We start from the raw sequence: 17,550 nt of genomic DNA, 5'->3' as shown, positions 1-17,550 counted from the left end.
ATCCTCCTAAGAAAAGTGAGTTGAAATTATTTTGGCGGATTGCAAAATAGCTACCCAACGGAGTAGAGTAGACAGAGTACTTGGTGAAGTGGTGAAAGCTTCCCTATATAGAAGCCAGTTGGGAGCCCGAAGATGCCCTACGACATAAAGAAGCAATCATCAAAGCTTATCGGCAAGCGTCGACGAGGGCATTGACAGTTTAATTGGGGAGAATGTCACAGATGGTCGTCGCGCATTTGCAACACCTTGGTCAATGGATCATTCGTCGCTTTTGTTGCTTGTACATATGTTTAGGCAGCGTATTTTGTCTTGTTTTTGTGTGTTTTGCTTGAAAACTGTAAGCAGAAATAGTTTGCAAGGCTGCATAGTGGCGTTCACCAGAATGGGCATACTTGCCCCAAAATGGCCTAGTTTTCACATGCCATGGCCTGTTTTCCACAAGCTGCGGTGCAGAGAAAAACGTTAACCATCTTAATACCCCGGAACCCCTAGGGTGGCACCTGGCTAGACGGGGGTTTATGGACTAGTTTTACGGGAACTTGCTAATACACCCGACACCTAGTGAGCAGTCGTTTATGAACTTGTGATTGTTCGTTTGCCTTTTAAACTTCTTGTTTTCTTCTTTCTCTATTTTCTCTCTTGTATACCAAGTGTTTACTAAATTATTTATAAAGCTGCCATCTTCGCGAGACGTCGGAATTTGTTCACCACTTGCTTCGAACTAATTAATTTGCTCTTTTAAAGGTCCTTCGGGACCTGAGCGGTTGTAACTAGGCTGATACTTTGCGGATGGATAATGCCTCACGACTTAGGCAATTTTAAATAAGTCCTTAATTGTCGTCGTAAGGTTGGTTGTCATTCCCGAGAACCGGCTGTACCAGTTTTGGAACTTCCAAACTTGCAAGTCCGACATCAAAGAATGAAGTACTTATACAAAACATCTTTGGTGTCTAGTCTAAGGACCAGACAATTGGGACTATGAAATCACTGTCTGACGTCAAGTATCATTAACCATCTAGCATTCCGTATGTGGGTCAATAAGTGAACTTATTCTCCAATGAGCACTTGCACTATACCTCTAGTGTCCCCACACGAGCGATTATGAGACCAGCCGCCTCCATCATATGGACGAGTATATAGCACACCGGTCTATCCGGTTATCTCGATGTCCTTCTTGAATAACCTATGACTGGGATGATTTATGATTTATATTTAAAGGCGAATCAACATCATTATGATTCGATTCCCATTGTAGAGATACAAGGACATCACAATATACATCCCGATAATATATGATAAAATGTCAACAACATGTAGGTGATTGTTGTTGTAGGGCACCTATAACAACAATCTCCCACTTGACCTAACGCCAATCACCTACATGTCTGATCCCCATCAGACCTCTGTGACGCTCAAATACAATTTGAGTCAATGGTTTCATTAGTGGATTTACAATATTATCTTCGAGTGGAACTCTTTCCACTGTTATATCTCCATGGGCCATGATATCACTAATAAGCTGAAACCTCCTCAGAATACTTCTAATGGGACTCGGGTTCCCTTGCTTGAGCGATCGCCCCGTTATTGTCGCAATATATGAGAATCGGTTCCGCGTTGCTCGATATGACTCTCAAATCTGTGATGAACTTCTTCATTCAGACTCCCTCTTTTGCTGCTTCTGCTGCAACAATGTATTCTGCCTCTGTGGTTGAGTTAGCAGTAGTATCTTGCTTGGAATTCTTCCAGCTCACTATTGCCCCATTCAGGGTGAACATATACCCTGAATTCGACTTGCAATCGTCGACATCGGACTGGAAACTCGAGTTCGTGTAGCCTTTAACCTGGAGACTACCTCCTCCGTATACCAGTAAAAGATCCTTAGTCTTTCTTAAGTACTTAAGGATACATTTTACTGCTTTCCAATGCTCTAAGCCTAGATCTGCCTAATACTTGCTCGTGACACTTGAGCATGCACTATATTAGGCCTGGTACATAGTATAACATACATGATAGATCCTATCACAGAGGCATATGTTATCCTATCCATGTTTGCCCTTTCTTCAGGAGTTTATGGGCACATATTCTAAGAAAGTGAAATTTCATATTTCATCGGTATGAGGTCTCTCTTGAAATTTTCCATGTCAAACCTTTTGACAATGGTGTCTATGTACCTGGACTGGGACAAGCTAAGCATTCTCTTGAATCTATCTCTATAGATCCGAATCCCCAAAATATAGGATGTTTCCCCTAAATCCTTCATGAAGAAGTGTCTAGATAGCCAAGCCTTTACTGTGGAAAGCATTCCTACATCATTCCCAATGATTAGGATGTCATCTACATATAATACCAAGAAGGTGATAGTGCTCCCACTTACCTTCCTGTACACACAAGGCTCATCTTCGTTCTTAACGAAGTCATAAGATCTGATTGTCACATCAAATCTTATGTTCCAACTTCAGGAAGCTTGCTTTAGTCCATAAATGAACTTAAGCAACCTACACACCTTATCTAGGTAGTCCTTGGACACGAATCCGTCAGGTTGTATCATATATACCTCCTCCTCGAGGTTGCCGTTGAGGAACGTGTTTTCATGTCCGTTTGCTAGATCTCATAATCATAATATGCAGCAATAGCCAATAGAATTCAGATGGATTTCAGCATAGCTACGGGTGCGAAGGTTTCGTCATAGTCAACACCTTGCCTTTAACGATCCCCGTAGCCATTAGCCTTGCCTTATAGGTCTCCACCTTTCCATCTACTTCGATCTTTTTTCTTGAAGATCCATTTGTAGCTGATGAGTACGATACCCTTAGGTGCATCAATAAGATTCCAAACCTTGTTAGTGTACATGGATTCCATCTCAGAATTCATGGCTTCTTGCAACTTCCCGGAGTCTATACTCATAATAGCCTCATCGTAGGTCTGAGGATCAACATCTTGAGTGTCCTCTCTACTGATATGTCATACATATCTCTCAGGAGGGTGTGACACTCTACCAAACCTGCACAAAGTTGGAACTTGTGTGTCAGGTACCTGAACAGACTCAGTTTCTGGAATGGTGCTTGAGCTAGGTTCTCTAACCTTGTTCAACTCTATCATGCTTCCATCGTCTCCACCAAGAATGTGTTCCTTCTCAAGGAACACTGCTCTCTTGGCAACAAAGACCTTTTGGTCTTCGGGGTGATAGAAATAATACCCACAAGTTTCCTTAGGGTATCGTAGGAACTTACATCGTTCCGTCCTGGATTCTAACTTATTGGGGTCGTATCTCTTAACATGGGCAGGGCAGTCCCAAATCTTAACAACTTTAAGATCATGCTTCTTCCTTTTCCATATCTTATATTGTGTAGACATTATCGATTTAGATGAAACTCTATTCATAAGGTAAGCTACGGTCTCCAAGGAATATCCCCAAAATCAAACGGGTAGGTCGACAAAACTCATCATGGATCGCACCATATTTAATAGTGTGCAATTCCTCCTTTTTGATACACCATTGAGCCGTGGTGTATAAGGAGGTATGTCTAGTGCGATAGAATCCCGTGGTCCTTGAGGAACTAGGTGAACTCCGTACTCAAGTATTCTCCTCGATCTGATCGAAGAGTCTTAATACTCTTTCCAGTTTGGTTCTCTACTTCATTCACTCCCTGAATTTCTCGAAGGCTTTAGACTTGTACTTCATCAAGGACACATGTCCGTACCTAGAGAAATCGTCAGTGAAAGTAATGAAGTAGGAGTGACCACCTATGGCCTGAGTTGACATGAGACCACATACTTTGCTATGAATGAGTTCTAGTAACTCAGTGACTCTCTCTCCAGTTCCATTAAATGGAGAGTTGATCATTTTTCTACGAAGGTAAGGCTCGCAAGTTTCATATGACTCATAGTTAAATGGATCTAGGTATTCATCTTTCAGCAACTTTCGAATCCGTCCCTCATGGATATGACCTAGCCTACAATAGGACAAGTATGCACTGTTCACCTCATCTTGCTTCCTCTTGGACGTACTTACGTTCATGATAGTACCTGAAGCTTCTCTAAGTTTTCTTTTTATCTTTTCTGTAAGGTACTCTTTGCATTTCCTCTTCCAATGCTTGTCTTTATTGTAGTGGGAGCATTAGCCTTTATCCTTCGCTGGGTCATTCTTAGCAACCTTTGCCTTGCCCCGTTTGCCTTTGCCCTTGCCCTTCCTACGGGACTTCCCAGCCTTCCTTTTCCTTTTGGTTTCACCAATGTAGAGAACTATTTTTTTTTCTTGATGGTGCTCTCGGGCTCCCTCAATATATTGAGGAGCTTAATGAGAGTCACCTCAAGTTTGTTCATATTAAAATTAATAATGAATTGGGAAAAGGAATTTGGTAGGGATTGAAGTATAAGATCAACACACAGGTTATCATCTAGCACCATTCCTAGACCTGTGAGTTTCTCAATCCACTTTATTATCTTTAGGATATGGTTCTGAATCGATGCCCTTTTAGTCATCCTAGTGCGGAAGAGACTCTTGGGTATCTCATATCGCTGAGTTCTTCCTTGCTCCTTAAATAGTTTACGGAGATGCAGGAATATGGATCTGACATCCATGTTTTCATACTGTCTTTATAACTCAGGAGTCATAGAGGCCAATATATGACACTGAACAAGAATGAAATCATCTATATACTTCTCATATCGGGCAAACTCTTCCTGAGGTGCTCCTGCCTCAAGATATGATATGACCGTATCCAGGATATATACGATTTGTTTTCCCTATGAGAACTATTCTCAGGTTACGGAGCCAATCCGTATAGTTTGGACAAGTGAGGCGGTTGGCATCAAGTATGCCACGTAGAGGGTCTGATGGTGACATGTTTTTGATAAACAGAAGATGTAGCATAAATAAATAACATGCAGATTTTGCAAAAAAATAAACAATCAAGATATAAACTTCTATCTTGATGTGCTCCAACTATTTTTCTAGTGAGTCACATGACACCCTCAACACGTGAAACGAAAGTCTCCGGTAGACTTCTGGTGGGGATCAGGATCCAATCGGCATCTTAGTGTAACCTTGAGGGACTCGACTAATCACACTAAGCCCAAAAAGGTAGGTAACTCTTGCCAATCACAACTCCTTATGATTCTTATCCTTTTTGGCCTCTGAACTATCATGGTCTCGAGGGACTCGACCAACCATAATGTCCAGTTAAGTCATCATCATCGTTATAAGATGAGTTTGATTTAATGATATGCCTTGAGAGACTCGACCAAGCATACCATATCCTCAGGTCACTAGTGCTCTATGTCGTAAGCAAGATCTCAAATCGCAATATAGGCGAGTCTCGAGGGACTCGACCAACTTAACCTACATTGGGATTCGATTTCTTTCTATGACAATGAAAGGCCACATGGGTCAATTTAATTGCCTCACGCTTACCGACTTAATATTATCATAGGAGAGGATTTTGATTCAGTCTCCTAATATGACGTGTCACTCATACATATTTAATATATATTTATATTGCATGCAAATATATATACTTATCTAGTAGGTGTATAACAATCACATGCACAAGCACACCAGATGATCATGACCACAACGTAATATGATCAGGCACGAGCTAGTAGGCCTAATCACTTACATCAGGATCTATGTGTATCAGCATATATTCATGCCTGGCGATCATCCATCTTGTCATCGTCGGATATGTCGGCACCTCGGTGTATCTCCATGCGTCGCAATCGTCTGAATCAGCCTCGAGGGTCCCACTGCCACCTCCAAGCTTCCGTCGTGCCTCTTCATGTAATTACAATATAATTACAAGCGCGCAGGCCCGACAATGAACGAAAAAATAAAGGCTTGTAGGCTCCAATAATAATAATCACATACACCATCACATGGTCCATGATCATCCTCCCACATTATACATCACATGTATATATCATAGTGATTTCAATAGGCGCTTAGGCGCTTGCCTAGGCGCTCGGGCAAGGCGAGGTGAGGCCTGAGCGCGTCGCTTCATTTCCAAGTGGCGCACTTCAAAGAGGCGCCGCTTGGGCGCTCGCCCGAGCCCAGGCGCTGGGTGCTTCGGGCGAGCGCCCGGGTTAAACCAGGCGATCGAACTAGCGTTTTAGGTCTATTTCGGTCTCCGGTGCTTTAGTTGGTTTAATTGAACCAACTAAAGCACCAATATTAGCCTTCCTCTTGCGACTTCCTATCTCTAACCCTGCTCGTCGCTACCGCTGCCACTGTCGTCGCTCCCGCTTCCCGTAGCCATTTCTCGCTGCTATTACTGCCACTATCATCGCTCGTTGCTCCCGCTGCCACTATCATCGCTCGTCGTTCTCGCTCCCTTTCCCGCTACTCGCTGCTACCGTTGTCGTTGCCGCTGCCACTGTCATCGCTCGCCGCTGCCACTGTCATCGCTCGCCGCTGCCACTGTCATCGCTCGCCGCTCCTGCTCTTGCTACCGCTTCTTGCTGCTACCGTTACCACTGCCACTGTCGCCGCTCGCCTCTCTCGCTCTCGCTCCTGCTCTCGCTCCCGTTGCCGTTGCTCACTACTACCTCTTCTCACATCGACTCGATAGTATACTGTTAATAGTATATTAATAGTATACCATTAACAGTATACTAATAACAATATTTTTTATTTATTAGATTAATAATATATTATTTTGATTTTAATATTGTTAATTTTTATTTATTTGAAATTATTGTTATTGTTTTGAATTTTGAGATTTTTTGTTAATGTGATATTGTGATTTCGTAATATTTTTTTAATTTAATATCATATTTTTATTTCAATAATTATATTTATTAATTATATTATATATTTTTATATTATAGCACCTCGCTTTGCCCGGGCAAGCACCTGGGCGAGCGCCTAGCGCCTCAGGCGTTTTTGGACCTTGGCGCCTTTTGGTGCCTAGCGCTTTTTAAATCACTGATATATCATTATGTAGGATTACTAGATAAATAATAATAGTTAATTAAACTTTTTAATTAACTAATATTTTATGAAATTCGAGATATGCAAGGAATTTTTTGAATTGTGAAGGGTATTTTTGTAATTTAGACAGAAATTACAAAACTTAGAATTTTTAAAATTCAAAAGGGCAAAATTATCCTTTTATCTAAAACCATAATCCCCTTATGTGGTGGCCATAACTTCTTGCGACGTCGCCTCCTTACTACCGGCGCCAGTGTGGCGATTGCAACTCCTTCGGCTGCCGTGTTGCGTTGGCAAGCGATAGTGTGGCGTCGCCTCGTGCGTAAGCCTGTGCACGAGGTTGGCGGCCTGCCTATGGGCATTCTGCCCGCAGGAGATACCTTTGCTGGCAGACGTCCGCCAGCCGACGGTGGCTCTGCCTGCGGGTATTCTACCCGCAGGCGTTGTCCCTGTCTGCAGGTGGCCTACTCTCGAGCGCCTTGCCCGTGGGCACTGCCTCGACGGGCAAGTGGCTCCTCCATAACTCGCGTGCACGTCGCCTTCGATCGATCCACCGGGCAGCAATAATTACCGCCCCTGTTTCCTTCATTTATGTCAACAAATTTGACGTTGAAAGATCGCTCTAAAGACAACAAGGCACCTTTCTGATCTGAAAACTACGTCAAACGCAGCAAGAACACGTAAAACAATTCTACGCGATTAAACACAACACATGTAGTTTAGAAGCCAATCATTGCACGATGAACTTGGTTCTGTACCACTACTGGGAAATCGTGGATTGGCTCTTATGCGCAGCAAAAAACAAAAGCAAAACTAGATTTTCTAAAGTCAAGTACTTGGTCGTTGTGCGATGATTAGTACGCAAGAAAATCGCAAAACAAAAAGACCGCACGTATTATGTGAGAAGTGTTACCTAGGGAGATCGTATATCCCTGAAATTTCCAGATCCGATGGAGAGGATGAAGGAGAACTCGCATACTCCTCTCTAGCGGTGATCCACACGACAGATGCAACGATGACACTCCTTAGATCGCTGGGGGATCTCCCTCTCCACGCGCACCACAAGGCTACCAGAGCCAAGGAGGAGGAGAGGAGGCTGAGGAGAATAGGAGGGGCAACCACCAGAAGTTCTAGCCTATGAACCGTGAGGTTCCTCCTATTTATAGAGGTGCAAGCAGCTTAACTCTTAATGGATCCTATCCTTATTGGATATTAGATCTCTATCTAATTACCCAATCTTATTGGATCTCATCCATAGGATCCAAACTAGGGGCTCTGCGGATGTCTCATATCCGCACCTCTACTCGTTGTAACATCCACCATATGTGTGTGATCCTCTAGGCGTGATACCGAGCTGGCCGTGAGTCGATTCTGTTAAAACTCCTTTTGACATAGTGAATTATCATCTCCATAATAATCCACTCGATTCATCGACTATCGACGTACTAGGCCACTACGCTATAGTCCCCAGACGGTACAGGAGATCTAATCAATCAAACCTGTTTGTTCACAATTACCATATATCTATAAACCCTCATCTATCTAATATCTTAGAGATCGTATATTGGACATGGTAACGTTAGGCCTATACGGAATCCTGTTCGAGTCTCGCTCTAATCGGATTCTCCCGGAGAACTCCTCTCTCAATCCGAATGACCCTGGCCAGGGATTTTGTCTGAGCGAGCACACACGAGATAATCCTCTCGCGAAACCGAGAGTTGATGATCCTTTGTTGACACTTAATTGCCTTTATAAGGTTAGTTGTCATTTCCGAGAACCGGCTGTACTAGATCTAGAACTTCTAAACCTATAAGTCCGGCGTCCAAGAATGGAGTACTCATACAAGGCATCTTTGGTGTCTTAAGTCTAAGGACTAGATACAAAAATGGGACTACGGAATCGCTGTTTGGCGTCAGGTATCATTAACTGTCCAGCATTCTGTAAGCGGATCAATCAGTGAACTTATTCTCCAATGAGCACCTGCACTGTACTTCTAGTGTCCCCACACGAGCGACTATGAGACCAGCCGTCTCCATCATATGGACGAGTATACAGTGCACCGATCTATTCGGTTATCTCGATGTCCTTCTCGAGTAACCTATGACCGGGATGATTTATGGTCTGTGTTTAAAAGCGAATCGGTCTTATTATCGTGATCTCATCACGATCTGATTCCCATTGCATAGATCTAAGGACATCACAATATACATCCAGATAATGTCATAAAATGCCATTAATTGTAAGCAAAGAGATTGTCACAGTGTGTCACAGGTGCCATCACTCACGTGACTGGCTTGTAGGGCACCTATAACTAACAACCCAAAGTGTGTTGTCATTGGTTAAGGATAGGTGTTATACGTTTGGCACAAATAGCTCTATTGACAAGGACATGGTCCCTTTTACCCAAGCATGCTTGATCCTTAGAGAGGGTCATGTTGTCCCAAGCAACAAGATGTATCCTACGGTGGTCTCGCTTTGCATTCTGAAAGAAATTACATGAAAGCTTCGAAAATCTAGCAAACAACTTGTTGGAAACCCAAGAACTTAGCAAAATGTGATCTAGGAGAGAACTGATGACAGAGTTAATGAGCACCTGTTTTCTAGCTTGAGTTAGCAGAAGCCTTTGTGCCACCCTTGGATCTTATCGGGGCCTTTGTCTAGGAGAGCATTTTGGTATCTGTCAGGCAGTCTACCTCTAGATAGGCATTTAGCACCATTCATGAACTACTTTGTTAATCGTTGAATGAGATTAGAAAAAGTGGTTGACTTTTGAAATGGAGTTGAAGATGCAAAAAGGTAGTCCCAACACTGAAGAGGTTAACTAATAAGAAATAGGGTTGGGAGGATTTTGAGATCAGGATTGTCATGCCACACTAATCTTTACACATACAAAGGTCTATATTATGGAGAATGGTGAAGTTGTAGTTAAGGTTTCTAGTCTTGGACCCAGACCTATACCAGTGGTCCTTGGCTAGACCAGTATGTGTTGTGTTCATACTGGCAACAATCAAAGATAAAATAGGGAGAAAATTGGGGAGGAGAAGGATAAGGAGAGAAAAGGAGTAAGCGAAAGGTGATAAGGAGCAATGGAAGAGGAGGCAAACAATACAGATACCTAGCAGCAGAGTGGTGGTGGTTGGTAGTGGTGAAGCGGCAGAGAGAAGGAAGAGACATAGGAGAAAAGGAGAGAGATAAGAAGAGAAAAGGGAGAAGCCACAATGTGGGAGGAAAGTTTGAAAAAAGGAAAGAAGACAGCCGTAGAACATATAAAAAATTGGAAGTATGGGCTTATCACCTGGTGCCCTTGGTCTTAACTATGAAAACCAGATGGTGAGTTGGTTTGATAGGTTTACTATCCCTGAATCGGATCAAGAGAAAATCATCTTGACTTTGGAAAGACCGGTAAATACTGGTCAGTGCAGACCGGTATGGCTAGTGTTTATACCTTTGTTGTAGCATAATTGATAGGCTATTTTGTTTTTATGTTTCTAAATGCTGTAACTTGTTGGGATGGTGGAAATTTCTAGGTATATGTCAACAATATTATCATTGTTATTTTTTTGTATTAATTCCCAACTTTGCATTGTCAACAATATTCCATATAGAATTTCGTATTCAGGAGGTTTATGGGTGACTATGTCCTCATCCGGTTCAATTGAACCAGAGATCCAAATTGAGTCGACTTAGGCTCGATCCAAGCTAAGTTGAACCAGGTTGGCACTTGCCTCTCCTACGGCTGGGCTGTGCCCGGTTGAAGTCGCCCTCCTAGCCCACTTATCAAGCTCTCAGGCCTTGCATGGGTGCCTAGGCGAGTGCTTGGGCGATCGGTGAGTTCACTAGTGGGAGGGGCTTCTTAGTCCCACTTTTCTCTATCTTGTCTTTCACACCTCCCACCTCTCCTCTGAAGATGCAAGTTAGATCCATGAAGGTTTAGCTTAGGCTTAATTTGAGCCTTAGAATCATGTCATTTCAATCTATGTCAAAATATTTCAATTACATATGTAATGTACTTTTATTTTCAATTGTAATAAATTGCGACTAGTATATTGTATTTTGGATGAATTTGAATCAGTATCAGAGCTTCACTTGTGTTATTTATCGATAGTCCCAAGTGTACATTTAAATTTTTGTTAGATCTTATGAGCATGGATTTTAAATTATTGTAAGACTTTTTGTGCCCTAAAGTGACACATGACGTCTTCACTATTTGGGACCCTCTTAGATGTGAATATAGGCAAGAATTCTTATTTTGGACAAAGTGGGTAAAGAAGTTATCTCAAGATTATAGAATTAGACTAATAACTTTGAGCACAATAACATTTTTGTAGACGTGATTAGAATTGGTATATATAAGGATTACAAGGAGAGAATTGGCATAATTTGTTCATGGAAAACTGTGGATCGGGGAAATGTTAAGGAGACCGATAAAACTTGACATCAGTTTTGGTATATTGGAAAAGTTAAACATGGAATAATGTTTATATTATTGTAGATTAGCAATTCGAAAATAAAACTCAGAGGTGGAGAGGGTTGGGGATAGAATTTTAGTATTAAAATAAAATTTTAAATACTGAATGTTATAAATGCTTATGTTTCTCAAATAAAATTAGATGATAAAAAAATAAAAGAAAATTTTGAAAAAAATGTAGTTGAAATATTCATGAAATACCTTGAAGTGAAAAACTTATCATTGGTCGTATAGGAAGAGAATATGGACAATTTGAAGGGGTGTGTGTTTATGTTTTGGGTGGGAAGGAGGGTGGGCGGATTTTGGTTTTACAATTTTATGATCTCATGATTGTTAATGATATTTCAAGAAAATCATATAACGTTATTCATTGGCTAAAAGTGTGGTGATTAAAGGAAGAGGGGTATTTTTATTATGTGTGAACATCATGTGTGCTTTAAATTAAATAGTAATTTGAATAAGATATGTAAAATGATTAATTTTTGTGGTATGAGAAGAGGTAGAGGAAGACATAAAAAGATCTTAATAGAAACTATAAATAAAGATTTAATACTTTGAACTTAATTAAATATGACTTTTTACAGATCTCAATGACAACAAATGATCCATGTAGTCGATCCTAAATAGTTATACCTTCGGTTTTATTGTTGTTGTATGTGTAATGTCCATCCATGTATTGAGGATCAGAGTGCTCAATAGTTAAAAAATATATACAAAACATTAGTGTAGTTGAGATGGGAATGATGAGGTGGATTTACAGTGTATCTGGAAATGATATAATAAAATTATTCCATTCTTAAATAATTAAAGTATTTTTGATAAAGGATAAAATATATTAAGAAGTTATAAACATATTTAGAGAACTATAAATGTTATGGTTATATGAGGTGAAGAAAACTTAACTACAAAACAATGAACGGGCTTGAATTGATCAATAGTTTTGCCCTTAATATAGCTCAGTGGTGAGAAAAAATTCATAAAATCCATACAGCTTGCTTTTAATAGTTAGGATATCATGTCTTCTTGTTGTTGTCGTTACTATTGATGTTAGAACCATAAATAAGTACCAGGTTTAGGAGGATCTGTGTCTAGTTACTTGTGTTTTTGTTGGAGTTAGAGATAAATACTTGTGATTATGGCAGTGATTTAAAAAACGCTAGGCGTCAAAAGTTGTCAAGGTAAAAAAACGCCCGAGGTGTTTGGCACTTGCCCGAGTAAAACGAGACGCTAAAATATAAAAATATATAATATAATTAATAAATATAATTATTTAAATAAAAATATGATATTAAATTAAAAAATCTTACAAAATCACAATATCACATTAACAAAAAATCTCAAAATTCAAAACAATAACAATAATTTTAAATAAATAAAAATTAGCAGCATTAAAATCAAAATAATATATTATTAATCTAATAAATAAAAAATTATTGTTACTAGTATCAAGGTAAGTAATACCGAATAATACTGCCCGGTACGGGCGATACGTATCGGTCCGACGGTATATCGATACGCGGACCGTTCGTTACCGGGCTGAACGAATAATAATAATAAAATAATATTTATTTATTTATTTTGTTTATATATTTATTTTTTTAGAAAAAGGCTCGACGATGTCACCGAGGCAACGCAACGTCGCCTTTTTCGGCGATGTCACCGAGGCAATGCGACGTCGCCTTTTTCGGCGACGTCACCGAGGCGACGTGACGTCGCCGAGGCGCTTATATATATATATATATATATATATATATATATATATATATAAACGAGGCGACGTCGTCCTGCGTGGGGAACGAAAAGGCGACGTCGCCGAGGCGATGTGACGTCGGCTTTTAAATAAATAAAAAAATATATATAAATATATATATATATATATAAATATATATATATATATATAAATATATATATATATATATATATATATATATATATATATATATATGTATATAATATGTATACCGAACGGTATACCCGCTTGGTATACCGTTCCGAACCGAACCGAGCAAACGTCGAAACGCTGGTACGGTACGGTATTTCGAACCTTGACTAGTATACAGTTAACAGTATATTGTTAATATACTATTAGTAGTATACTATCGAGTCGATGTGAGAAGAGGTAGCAACGAGCAACGACAGCGGGAGCGAGAGCGGGAGAGGTGAGCGGCGACAATGGCAGCGGTGACGGTACTAGTGAGAAGCGGCAGCGGCAGCGGCAAGTGACAATAGTGGTAGCGGCAACGGTAACAGCGGCAACTGTAGCAATGAGCAGTGGTAGCGGGAGTAGGAGTGGCGACGGTGGCAGCAAGCAGCGGTAGCGATAGTAGGAGCTGGAGCCACGAGCGGCAATAGTGGCAGCAGTAGCAGCGGGAGCAGTGAGCAACAGGAGCAAGAGCGGCGGGCGGCGATAGTGGCAACGGTAGCAGCGAGCAGCGGGAGCGACAACGACGAGCAGGGTTAGGTTGGGAAGTCACGAGTGGAAGGCTGATATCGGTGCTTTAGTTGGTTCGATTGAACCAACTAAAACACCGGAGACCGAACCATACCTACAACGTTGGTTTGGTCGCTTGGTTTAACTCGGGCGCTCGCCCGTAGCGCTCGCCGCCTGGGCTCGGGTGAGCGCCCAGGCAGTGCCTCTTTGAAGCGCGCCACCTGGAAATGAAGTGAGGCGCTCGTGCGAGGCGAGTTCCAAGCGCCTATTGAAATCATTGGATTATGGTTGATTGGATAACACATTTTGTCGAACTTCTTACCTTAGGATAATTAGAAGCCTACTTTACAAGAAATCCTATTATGTGGTGTCTACTTAAGGGAAAGCATCTGCCCCTATATCCTATTCTGTGGTGTCTAGTTACTTGTGTTTAGATTTGATAATTGAATTTACATCATTTCTTTTGGCTGTTAGCAACTTTTCTTATGTCTCTTATCTTGCTTGATCATCTATTTTTTTCCTGCTCTATTTCCTAGCCACAACATCTTCCCTTCTTTCTGTTATGCAGGAAACTAATAGTTGAATCAACATCAGTTTCTCTTTCCTAAGCTTTTCATTTCCCACTATTGGTTGTATTCTATTTTACAACATCCTTTTTCAGCCTAACCGAAAGCTAACCAGCCTTAAGAAAGTGCTAACTTCTAGCAATGGCATGCATTGGGTAAGGTTTGTCTTCTTGGTTTTTTCCTCTCTACCACTAGTCATTGTAGCTTCACCAACACCAGGCTTCCTCTAGTTGTCAAGTGATCTTTTGAGAATTGAACTTAATTTGCATTGGCCCTAGTCAATTGCAGTTAGGTGAACAATGAAATCCTAGGAGCAAGATACTTTTGATGGTATGAAATCATTCATAACTAAAGGTAGATAATTTTGATGGTGTGAAGTCGTAACATGTTAAAGCATAAGATGAAAGGAAAGGGTGAAAGGTGGGAAGGATTGTTTTCATTAGTTCTAGGTCATATCCTCTCTACAGTGAACCAAATTAATTTTGACCATTAAAACTCCAACTTTATTTGCTCACCGTATATGATCTTTTTGTTATGTTCCTTCTAATCTTTAATAAGATTAAGAATCTTTTCTAAATTTTATTACTTTTTGTATGTTGATTCTGTGTTAACCCTTCAAAAGCCATTTGAATTACTTCTAGGGATTCCATAAATTTAGTCATCTACATATAAGTATTCTTGCAATTGCACATAATTCAACAGAATTTCCTTATGATGAGTAGTAGAATGATCAATCTCTATTCTAACTGGTGAAACTTCACATTATTAACTGCAACAATGGTTCTTGTAATTTTCCAAATAGACTTGCGCTTGTACAAAATTTTTGTTTAGGTCCCAGTATCATTAATTTCGTCATCATTATTAGTAATTGGGCTATTTGGAGCAATGACAAGGTTGATGTTGCTATCCATGGGGATTATGTTTTTCTAATATGATCTGGTCATTGTTATACTAACATAGCCATTAATCGCAATTCTTATTTTTGCTCAGTATGGGTCAGGACAACCCCTTTTGTAGTATACTACATTCTCCCACTTCACACACATTGCCAATGAATTTATTGAATTGTTTAAAATATATAGATTAGTAAGACTATTTGCAGTGTGGGCCATGATGTCATGGTAAGGTTGCTCCTTTTCGGTATAGCTGACTGGGGTTCAAATTGCCAAAGTACTGTCTGTTTGCAGTGTGACTGCACTCATTAATTCTCCTTGGACATCACTCCACATTGGCAAAGAGTCTTATGTAATGAACCACCCTTTTTTCACAAGAAGTGATAATTGGCCTAGGTTCTGTAACTTTTTAATAAATTTGCACCATTTTTCAGAAAATACAAAGATAAAGAAACCTGATTACATTAACACATCTTGGCACTACATCGGAGAAGATTGAACTAAAAACAAGCATCAAAATAACTTAAGGCTTCAGATTTTCCTTAGTTTATAGTACTAATGAAAATGAAATTGAAGATTGGAGAACTAAATGGTATTCTACCTTTCAATAATGGCAATACCTGACTGTCCTTATTTCAGTGTCCGCTAGTGGACTTATCTTTATGGATTAGCCTCTTATGACAGCTTTATTAACACTTTATGGTCATGGTTTTTTGCTAGTTGGGATGTTTTTGAAGCTAAAAATTTGCTGCTTTTATAAAATTCATGATGGTTCTCTATGTCACGTCTTTTTAATTGTTCCAGGCTGCTCAATCACGATATGAACAATCAGTCAACTTACTTAAACAGCTCAATGTTGGCTCTTCATCACCAGAACCAAGGCTTAACGGATCATCATCATTCTCTGATGCCATAACTCACATCCCTGAGTCCACAGCTTGCAGTGGTACTCAAACTACTCCAGTAAGATACACCCAGGAAGGGCCTCCTTCAGACAGTAATGCTCCTGTTGCTGTAGAGGGGAACCAGAAGGCAGCTGCTGCTGCTGTTGTGGCACAGCTTGCGGCATCCACTTCCCCTGCCCAGATGCTGAGCTATGCCCTCTCCTCCCTAACTTCAGATGGTGCTGTTGACCCCTCAAATAAAAAAGACCATTCTGATAACAAAAGACTGAAAGTAGAGGACAATATGCCTTCTTACGTGCCACTGCTTCAGCCACCCTTGCCTCCATTCCCACATCCTGATTTGTTGAGTCGGCCTCCACTGCAGCTACCATCTCCTGTTACACATCCAAGCTCAACTGTGGAGCCGCCGCCACTACCACCTCCTTTCCCACCTGTACCACCACCACCTTCATCTGTGACACCCCAGTTCATGCAGATTGCTGCTGGACCTGCAACAGGCATGCCTTTTGGTTATGGTCCACCTCCTCCGCTCCCGAATTTCCCAATGCTTGGCATGCAACCCTATCCAAGTGCTTTAAATCCATACCATGGGTTTCAAGCATCCGAGGGCGTCAATCATTTAGGCCAACCGCCATTGCCAGCTGCACCACCACCATTGAGCCGGCAATAAGAGCTAGAGAAAAATGGTTAGGGAGCTTCAGATGTGCAGTTATTAAAAGAATCCCTCTTTATATATAAAGAGAGCTAGAGAAAATCGTTTGTCTTCTATATAAAGAGGGATTTCTAGTTGGCATGTCCTTGTAGTTTTGGCTATAAACATGTAATGCAGATACCTGCTTCATCACACTCGACATTAACCATGTCCGAAGATGAATCAGAGAATTTGATATTTGATGGTCATCTGAATGAGGCACAATGTTGTTTATTTGGAAACCTATTGATTCCGGAACGAATGTTTAGAAATCATAGTCTTTATTTTGTTTCTAGAGAACATCAGTAGCTTTGGCAGCCTGATGCTCCAAAATTTAGCAGGTAATTGATGTGGATGGTTTTAACTCTTCATCAAAGTGGGCTATATATATTCTATAGGCATTTATAATCAGGCAGGGAGCTTTATTGATGTAGAATGAAGCTCAACTGGATTGACGATAATGGAAGAGGCTTATATGTTCCCGAACAGGATTCGTGGGGGAAAATTTAGTAACACCTATCTGCCAAGCCATCAAATTATATAGTCCAACCATTGGCGCATCGCAGCGCATAATGCTACAATGTATGTTTATGAGCCTTTTACAAGCAGTTGTTCACTCTCTCTCTCTCTCTCTCTCTCTCTCTCTCTCTCTCTCTCTCTCTATATAT

At 40.7% G+C, this 17,550-nt stretch overlaps 1 protein-coding gene across 2 annotated transcripts in view; it reads left to right on the top strand.

Annotated features, from left to right (window-relative positions):
• Positions 1-17,116, top strand: part of LOC135644099 (UPF0400 protein C337.03-like) — a 40,821-nt gene extending 23,705 nt beyond the window's left edge. For both annotated transcript variants that reach the window (XM_065161545.1, XM_065161544.1), the window contains exon 8: positions 16,091-17,116. In XM_065161545.1, the coding sequence (XP_065017617.1) occupies positions 16,091-16,861 (771 nt within the window). In that variant the 3' untranslated portion in view covers positions 16,862-17,116. The remainder of the gene's footprint in view (positions 1-16,090) is intronic.
• Positions 17,117-17,550: the final 434 nt, after the last annotated feature.

The sequence above is a fragment of the Musa acuminata genome, chromosome BXJ3-8 (assembly GCF_036884655.1).
Source record: "Musa acuminata AAA Group cultivar baxijiao chromosome BXJ3-8, Cavendish_Baxijiao_AAA, whole genome shotgun sequence".
Lineage (NCBI taxonomy): Eukaryota > Viridiplantae > Streptophyta > Magnoliopsida > Zingiberales > Musaceae > Musa > Musa acuminata.
The sequence above is the reverse complement of the archived record's forward strand: the minus strand, read 5'-3'. Positions and strand labels throughout refer to the sequence as shown.